Below are 9,542 nucleotides of genomic sequence, written 5' to 3'. Positions count from 1 at the left end.
TGAGGTCCTTCAAATGTTGCTGAACTACAAGTCCCATCATTTCCAATCACTTGGCACGCTGGCTATGAATAATGGGAGGTGGAGTCTAATGACATCAGGAGGACAACAGGTTCCCCAACACAGCTCTGAATCTCTCTGAATTGTCCAATCTGTGCCTACCAACCTGGTTTGTCAAGACTAATATTGATCCATGGCAGTTTTAGAGTCACTAGTAGAGCTTAACTTGTGTAAAACTCTACACACCATGCAAATCAACTAATTAAGTTTTTTAGTACCCCCATGAACAGGGTGTCTGGTGGATTCCCCCATTCCCTGCAGAGATCTGTCTTCCTTTCAGAAAAATGGCTGGGTACCAGACTGTGCCAGTGGAGCTTCCTGCAGGCTACAGCATTAGCATCTACATAATTCATGGACTGCAGCCGTTTGATCTCAGCTTTGAAGAGGCTCCAAACAAATCTTACTAATGTAGCAGCTGACCTGCCAGGGAACAATTGGTGCAAAATGGAGAATGGGCTTTAATTGGCTGAGCGATGGGATTGCCAGAATCACTACTTCTACTACTAAAGGGTCAAACTGCCCTCCAGTGGAAATAATATGCCAACACAGGCATCATGAAGCTTGGCTCCAGAAAGGACTGCAAATTTGCTGATTAAAAAATGTACAGGAGTGACCCAAAAACATCACTAAGCACGTCCTTAAAGGGGTGGAAGAAAGCCTTAACCGGGAAGAACGGTGTTGAAGCACCAGCAGCTAGGGTGACTGTGGCAGGAAACCTGAAGGATTAGACCAAATATCATTCTACTTCAGCATCCCAATTTACAGCAGCCAGCCAAATGCTTCCAGGAAGCCCCATGCAAAAGTTTGCCTTTCTTTGCGCCTTCCAGTTTCATTATGCTGTTCTTCAGAGAAAACAGTGGCACAGAGGGGTATTCTTGGAATTGCATTATTTATACATCCTGGTAGTTCAATATATTGGCTTTTTAAAAACTACAACACAGACAGGTTTTATGTTTTTATTTACTGAAACAAATTATCCAAAATACAAGAACAGGTTCAAACAAACCGATCCCTTCTCCTTTCATTACCCAAATGCAAAAGGAATGGAAGACACACACACAACCTCCAAAGGAGGCAATACGCACACTCCTCCAAAGGAAAAGGAGGATTCGAAATGTGACAACAGAAAACCTGCATACAGTATTCCCCCGTCTTTCCATTTTTAAGGGAGACACAAGTCATGACAATGGCACAGTCACATGGATTTAGAGGGACTGCCTGCTACATCCTGAGAAACTAGAGGGCAGGGATTGTTTTCCTAACTGAATGCACAGCACACAAGACACTCAAATCCACTGGCAGCTGTAGCTTCCTCTTTGCAATAAAAAACAATTAATGGCCTAGAAATTGGAGAATTTAGTCAGCCAGTCAGCCTCTGTGCCTTTTAGAATGGTTGGGCATTTTACAAAAACTTCAAAAAGCAAGCTTTCTAGGCATGGGAATGTCAAACCATGGTGCTGCTCCTGCTCAAAAATTGGAAACAGAGAAGCAATGCATATGTGGGCTTGACTAGGAATACCAGGTTACAAATACAGTCCCCAGGAGGCTTCTCTTATGAGTCATTGGGAAGACCAAAGAGCTTCACAGTTCCAGCTTCTCTGCTGCTATCATATTTGCCATCTTTGTCGTCGCAGGCGAAGGCCAACAGGGGCCGCTTTGGATGCCAAGCCACAGTGAACGTTGAAGACTCGCACTGCACTTCCCACAGCTTCTCTCCTGAAGTATAAAGACAGAATTAACCCAGGAACCAAGACAAATGCAGCTGGGACACCCTGTTCTTGGCTCGCCTCTGTACAAGAATGCAGTTTAATGAGTTCCATTGAAGAAGAATTTCACACTGCAATCTTTTTACGTAAAATTACAAGTGCAATTCAAAGCCAAAAGCTCTCAACCAGCAAGAACAGAGGAGGGGTTTGTAAAATACTGGTGGTCCATAAAATTACAGGGACTATTGCTTTGAGAACAAGAGGAGCTTAGGCTAAGGATGGGGCACTTTCTTCATAGACACATGACAGCATGGGCACTCTTCCAAGGGACGCATGCTAGCAGTGGCCACGATGAAAAACAAAAATGTGCATGGTTAAGTGTTAGCAAAAATGAAGCACTCGTGTTTCCACACTCACTCTTCTCCCAGCACCCTAGCAATTCTTTTTTCCAGACTAAGTGATTACGACTCATAAGGTCGGTTTCTTTTGAGCCAAATTGCAGAGCAAGGTTAATTTTGGGTGGGGGTGGGCATTACAGCATATGGGAAGGAAAGGCTTATCCCTTCAACCCTCCCCCCACAAATGCCCCTGTGCAGCAAGTAAACTTGAAAGAAGATTTTTGGAGCCTATAAGAGACTATTTTCAATCTAATTGCTGCAGGGACTGGATGTCGGAAGACGAGAACAAATAGGAAGGCCCCATGGGCTGTCAAGTTCCCCACCTCTGGCTGAGACAATATCCTCCCACTTCTGCATGTTCTGCCTGAATTCCCCCACACCAGATATGCATATCTTTGCCAAGTTTTTAGGTCTAGGAATGGACCAAAAGAAATTTAGGGAACCTCCAGTAGACGACGGGAAAAGTGTAACACACATTGATAAAAAGGTAAAAGTACCCCTGCCCGTATGGGCCAGTCGTGTCCGACTCTAGGGTTGTGCGCCCATCTCACTTAAGAGGCCGGGGGCCAGCGCTGTCCGCAGACACTTCCGGGTCACGTGGCCAGCGTGACAAGCTGCATCTGGCAAGCCAGAGCCGCACACGGAAACGCCGTTTACCTTCCCGCTGGTAAGCGGTCCCTATTTATCTACTTGCACCCGGGAGTGCTTTTGAACTGCTAGGTTGGCAGGCGCTGGGACCGAGCAACGGGAGCGCACCCCGCTGCAGGGATTCGAACCGCCGACCTGACGATCGGCAAGTCCTAGGTGCTGAGGTTTTACCCACAGCGCCACCCGCGTCCCTAACACACATTGATAGTGAATGCTTATTTCAAAACCAACATGATCTTCATCCGAGCTCATTCCCTAGTACGTGTTTTTAGAATTGCTTTGCCTTTCTTGGCAGACGGTGAGAAGAAGAGCACTGACCTGTTTCTACCTCAGCAATGTCAATGAAGTGATCTTCAGAGGCTGAAGCCAGCATCTTCCCATCATGGCTGAAACTCAATGTCCTCACAGGCCAGTCAAGCCTGAAATATAGGAGCAAATGGAATAAGGGCCATGGGCGAGAAGACAGGTACCAGTCAGATGCCTCTTGGAAGCATGAAAATAGCACCCAAAGCTAAGAACTCTCCCTCTTTATTTCTTCCTAGCAACAGGGAGAAAAATACTGCCATTGGGTATCGCAGTTCTATTTAGTCACCATCATGCTGTTGATAAAGCAATCCTCCATTAATTTCTCTAATCCCCTTTTAATGCTAAGCCAGAGGCCACAATATCTTGCGATAACAAATGTTGTACATTAATTACTACACTAACATACATACATACATATATACATATACATATATAGCTACACATTGTATTTTCTCTGACTTTTCTGCCAACAGATTGTGTTAGCCAGAGTTAAAGTATTAGGAAAGGCATAACATTTTCTCCTCTTTTCTCAGGCCACACCACTTATAAAAACAGATAAAAAGACTGAGTTAAAGGCTCCTTTACTATGTAAAAAAAAGAGGGAGAGCCATGGTGAAATTCTGACTTTTAAAGTTAAGCATTGGAAATCACACACTGACAATGCTATCCATGTACCCACCCAACTACTAGAACTTTGCAGTAAGTTCAGTACTCAAATTATTAGATTGTTTATTAAATTATCATTACTAAACACAGAGAAAGACAGTATCTTTACAAGTCATTGCTTATATAAATTTCAGTAGACTGCATTCATGTGGCTTCCTTAGTATCCTTGCCCTAGAAAAAGATTTAAACAAAAATCTGTCTCTTATATCCACAAAGACGTTATGAGCTGCAGAAGCAAAGTTTTTTGATTATGCTCATAGGTTGTATAAAAGTTCAGCTTAGTTTGAGCAGTGTGTTTTACAATAACTGGATAGCATATCTGCTTGATCAGGAAAAATGTGAATTTTAAAATAAAAACAACTTATTTAAATTCAATAGTTTATAAACTTGTCTTTTTTTCTTAGTGATTTAAATTAAAAGGTAAAGGTAAAGGTACCCCTGCCCGTACGGGCCAGTCGTGTCCGACTCTGGGGTTGCACGCCTATCTCGCTTAAGAGGCCAGGGGCCAGCGCTGTCCAGAGACACTTCCGGGTCACGTGGCCAGCGTGACAAGCTGCATCTGGCAAGTCAGCGCAGCACACGGAAACGCCGTTTACCTTCCCGCTAGTAAGCGGTCCCTATTTATCTACTTGCACCTGGGGTGCTTTCGAACTGCTAGGTTGGCAGACGCTGGGACCGAGCAACGGGAGCGTGCCCCGCCGCGGGGAGTCGAAGCGCCGACCTGACGATTGGCAAGTCCTAGGCGCTAAGGTTTTACCCACAGTGCCACCCGCGTCCCATAGTGATTTAAATTACCTTGATATAAATCAGTCTACCCTGCCAAGGCAGCAATCTGAATTGACATTGTTATAGATCAATCATGACCTCCTCCCGCTCAATTTCTAACAAAAGCAACAGCCCATTCAGAGCACTTCAGTGTACAAGTGGTTAAGAATTATTTATCCAATCTACATACCTAGCTGCAGGAGTGCAAAATAAGGTATGGTATAGACATTTTGACAACCCCTAGGGTCAAAAAAGGTCATTAAGTTCACAGATCAAGATAACTCACCTAGAAAAGCATCGCACGCATACAAGCTCATCTACATCCCAGAGGCTAACCAATGCATCAGCACTTCCTGTAGCAAAATACTTGCCCGTTGGGTCAAATTTGATACAGATGCAGTTTGAAGGATGGGCATTAATTGACTGGATGAGCTTCAGCTCTGGATAGCTGTAGAAAGTTAAAGAAATGAAGTTGGAGTGAGGTTTGGGAGAAAACAGCCCTTTTACTAGCTATGTAACATCTAGAAATGTCTTCTTACTGGTCACAAAATGGAAGCTAAAACCTGCTTGTATAGTAGAGGCAACAAAGGTTGCCCAGTCTAGGGAGGCTTTGTGGCAGCTGTAATTCACTGAATAATAACAACAGGAATAACACAATTTTTTTGTATTCCACTTACAGAGTTCCCTGCAGGAATATGAGGTCGTTTAAGACGTATCCAAAAGACAGATTTAGATGTCCAATTTAGAGGGAATGACAGATATAGAGGGAAGGCACAAAACAACTTCTGTTACATTGACTGGAATGTGGGGATAAAGCCGTAGGTCTGTACCAACCAAACAAAGGTATGAGCTGGGACACAGGGTGGCATCAGGGAAGAGTTCATATTTATTGTGCCTCTGTGATGGAAAACCTCTGGTCCTTAGGCCTAAGTAGGTCCACAAGGCACTTTTCCCACAAGTATTTTTCCCCACCCACCACCTATACAAAAGTCAAGACAGCCAACTCACTTGCTGCCCTTCCCAGTAAAGGCCATGGTGAGGGTACCTGAGGATGTTGATGCAACCGTTGCCATTGGTGAGGAAAAACATGTTGTTGTCATTGTTCCAAGAGATCTCATTCACCTCAAACTTGAACTGTTCCTCAGCTTTGGACCGATATGTTTTAGCATCAATGAAGGTGACCACATCATCCTTGTTCCCTACTGCAATGGTCTGTCCGTCGGGGCTCCAACAAATGTTAATATTCTCCCCTGTAAAAGTGCGGAAGGGTAAATTAAACCTACTGAATTCCTTTCTGGGGCAGGAGTTCAGTCAACACACAAAGTCCTGCATTTTTAAGCCAAGAACTTTTATACCCAGCCCTATAAAATGCAGCTTATCTACCTATACTCTCTTCACCAGAAATATGGTGCCTGTGGCCCTCCAATTACTGTTGGTCTCCAACTGCCAGTCCCACACAGCTCAAGATAGTTGCATTATAAACGCCATTAAGAATCTCATCCCCCGCTCAACCTTTTAAATGGTTTCTACTGGTACTGATAAAATGGTATCTATAAGTTATACCTTCAAGCAATGCTTTTGAAATACAGTCATAATACAAGTTAATTTCAATCTCAGCCCCTTCTTGAGCAACAAAGATACAAAAAGAAGAATGGTTCACGTGGGCTAGGTTGCCAGTGGAGATTGACTGCCTCTCAGGACCATCTTGCTCAGGTTCTTGTACTTGCCCCCCATTAAACGCAGTAAACCCTTGCAAAATACAAAACAAAAGCACATAGGACAGCTTTGTTTTCAGTGAATATTAGTGATACCTACCCTTGGTATTCACGGAGGCAATACATTTAGTAGTGCGGACATCCCATATACGGATGGTTTTGTCTCCAGACGCAGTGACAAATAAGTCCGGGTTGCTGGGGTGCCAGCACAACTGATCCACACTGTCTCCATGGCCACGGTAATTATTCTCCTTCACCTACAGAAAACAGTAAACTTCTAAACTAGTAATCGACACACACACATCCCTCCAAAGGGAAATGTTATGATGACCCTTTGAATTACTGTGCATCTCACAAGCAGCCTAACTAGACTTAATAATCATTCTAAGCACACTATCATCCAAGCCTAAGTGCTCAGTTTTCGGTTCAAACCTCTTTTAGGAATAAGAACTCCAGAAAGCCCTGCAGGATCAGACCAATGGCCCATCTAGTTCAGCATCCTGCTTTCAAAGTGCCCAACCATATTAGAAGCCCAAATGTAGGACCTTGTGGTTTCCAGCAACTAGTATTCAGAAACATACTGTCTCCAAACACGGAAGAAGCATGTTAAGTTATCCAATCCTCTCTTAAAGTCATCCGTGTTTACAGCTACCACGGTTACTGGGGTTTCCACGGTTTAACTATGTGATGTGAAGGAGCACTTTCTTCTGTCCTAAATCCTCTCCCATTCCGTTTCGGTGGATCCCCACGACTTCCAGTGGTGTTATGAGAGATGGTACCGACTTTCTCCACGCCACGCAGTGTTTTATACACTCCTTTCATTGACACCTCTAAACCGAAAAGCCCTAAATGCGGCGACTTTTCCTCACGGATCCCAGAGATCCATATGCCGGGGAGCGAAGTCACCACTGCTAGGCGCCCAAGTGAGCGGGATTCACGCCAGCCCCCGGCTGCGGCAACTGGTCTCTCTGCTCCTCCTATTTCCCCGCCTGAAATATTCCCCCGTTCCTCCTATTTCCCCGCCTGGCGCAGCCAGCACTGACCAGCCGGTCCTTGTCGAGCACGAAGACGCTGGCGGTCTTGTCGAAGGAGCCGGAAGCGAGGCGGCGGCCGCAGCAGCTCCAGGCCACCGAGTGGACCTTGGCCACGTGCGCGGGGAACTCGCGGATGCGCGTGTTGGCCCGGAACAGCTCCTGCATGGACTGCACGTACGGGGAGAGCGCCATGGCAACCGGGCCCAACCGAAGCGGGCGGAGCTTTCGGCGGCGGCGGCCTGCCCTTCCGGGTAACAAAGGTTGAGCTTCCGTTGCGTTACGAGCCCTGTTCTGCAAGAGACGCGCACGGAGGAAACTCGGCCCGCGGGGGCGCGCGCGCATTCAGTACGCAGGCGCGGCGGGGCTGAAATTTAAATAAATGAAACGGACATAAATGGAAGAAAATCCCTTTCGCTTTGACGGAAATATTTTCGGGGCAAGACTCGACCCTCACCGACTGCTGGGACAGGATGGTGAAGATAGATAGATAGATAGATAGATAGATAGATAGATAGATAGATTAGATAGAGTGCTTTTTTTCTTCAAAAAATGTTTAGCGGTACTCTCATTTTCCCACTCATTGAAATACTGCCCTTCAATGAGGCCAAACTTAAGAGTCACAAAATGTTTAGGGATATGCGTATCCCTACGTACCCCCCAGAAAAAAAGCACTGGATAGATAGGAAGAAAGAAAATAGTTGCTGGGTGTGCAGAGGGAAAAGCCAAGAATTTAAATGGCAAGTTTGATTTTTAAGTTTTCTAAATAAGAGTTTTGTCTTCTCCAAGCGATGCTGCCCCACTGGTAGAATAGGAGACGTTGCTTCCCTGCCCCTCCTCCAAGATGGCATGATTTCCGGTGAGAGTGAGACCGTAATTGGGTTAGTTGTTGGAAGGATCTGGGAAAAAGAGAAGCGGGTACATGGCCAGATAAAGAAAAAGATTTGCTTGCTGAGCTTATCTCTGAACAACCACTATATACAGCTGGGTTCTGTGAGTGTTTACTGGGGAAGTATAGTACAGTTCTTTTGGACTTGGCTTTCAAGCACAGATCCATAAGTTTGCAATCTAGGGCGTATGTCTGATAGCTGCCCTCTGTCAGAAATAAATTTGAATTGAATTTTAGAAATAAGGCTTCATCAGTTGTATCTATTTCAGAATATGAAAACAAATTTGGAAAATACTCTGTTGCTGCATAGGTCTTTTGTTTCTGTTTTCTTTGAAGTTTTCTTTGTTTCTGTACTTGTAATTTAAAAAGTCAGAAATAATAACGGGGAGATTTCCCATTTCCTTTGACCTTGCAGAGAAATATTTGAGGTCATTTTGGGAGAGAGAAAATGGTTTCAGGACTTTTCTGTGGGTTTCAGACATGTGGCTTACATATTTGTATGTGTTTGCTTGGTACATTTATCAACATCTATTTTATATATATACGACCTTATTCTTATAACACAGCATTCACCCTTAGATCTCAGGGCAGATTACAACATAAAAGCACATTGTTAAACAATGTTTGAAACAACTTGCAATCACATAAATAAGTTGGATTCTAAAAGCATACATAACAAGTTGTCAAAACTGTTGAATAGTTGCACAGCCCTTTAGCCAAGGACCACCCAAAGCTATCATATGTCACATATGTCCCTGTTTAGGGAAGTTTTTTAATGTTTGATGTCTTACTATGTTTTTAATATTCTGTTGGGAGCCGTCCAGAGTGCCTGGGGAAACCAGTGGGTGGGTATAAATAAATGATGATGATGATGATGACAGAAAGAGGTGGTCTCCAACAGAGTATGTGGCTTGTATCCTGTTTGCCAAGATTAATGTAAGGCTGATTGCCTTATTTTGGTGAGTCTGGACATGTTATATACCTTGGTTCCTCAGTCTGCTATTTACAAATTTGCACCTGTTGTTACTCATGAGAATGTTCCATTGACAGTATGCTCAGTTTAACAGATACTTGACAGACTGGTATTGCAGGGAGGGGTAAGCCCCTACAGTCTAAGCAGCTTATAGCATGGGGGGGGGGGGAGTACACTCAATGGCCACTTCCTTGGTATCAGCTTCTAAGAAGCATTTCTGCTTAACAATAACCTACAGTCCACTATCAGTACCTAGCAGGACAGCAAGAAGAGCCTGTGCCTGGTTAGGAATGCAGAGAAACTGCCAAGTTTCTTCCAGCTAGCTGGAAGGTGAAAGGCACAGCAACAGCACACCTATGCTCACATCATCTGTCACTCTGCTTAAACA

General features: G+C 44.5%; 1 protein-coding gene across 1 annotated transcript; it reads right to left on the bottom strand.

Moving 5' to 3' along the window:
* Window positions 1-999: 999 nt before the first annotated feature.
* THOC3 (THO complex subunit 3) lies at window positions 1,000-7,585 on the bottom strand. Its single transcript, XM_083423545.1, has 6 exons — window positions 7,305-7,585; window positions 6,362-6,518; window positions 5,592-5,796; window positions 4,833-4,994; window positions 3,128-3,228; window positions 1,000-1,773 (listed from the first exon to the last, which is right to left on the bottom strand). Exons 1-6 carry the CDS (start codon window positions 7,485-7,487, stop codon window positions 1,610-1,612), a joined length of 972 nt encoding a protein of 323 aa, XP_083279671.1. The 5' UTR covers window positions 7,488-7,585; the 3' UTR covers window positions 1,000-1,609.
* Between the last annotated feature and the right edge of the window lie 1,957 nt (window positions 7,586-9,542).

The sequence above is a fragment of the Podarcis tiliguerta genome, assembly GCF_965153285.1.
Source record: "Podarcis tiliguerta genome assembly, chromosome: 2".
NCBI lineage: Eukaryota > Metazoa > Chordata > Lepidosauria > Squamata > Lacertidae > Podarcis > Podarcis tiliguerta.
Note: the sequence above shows the minus strand (reverse complement) of the source record. Positions and strands in the feature narration are given on the sequence as shown.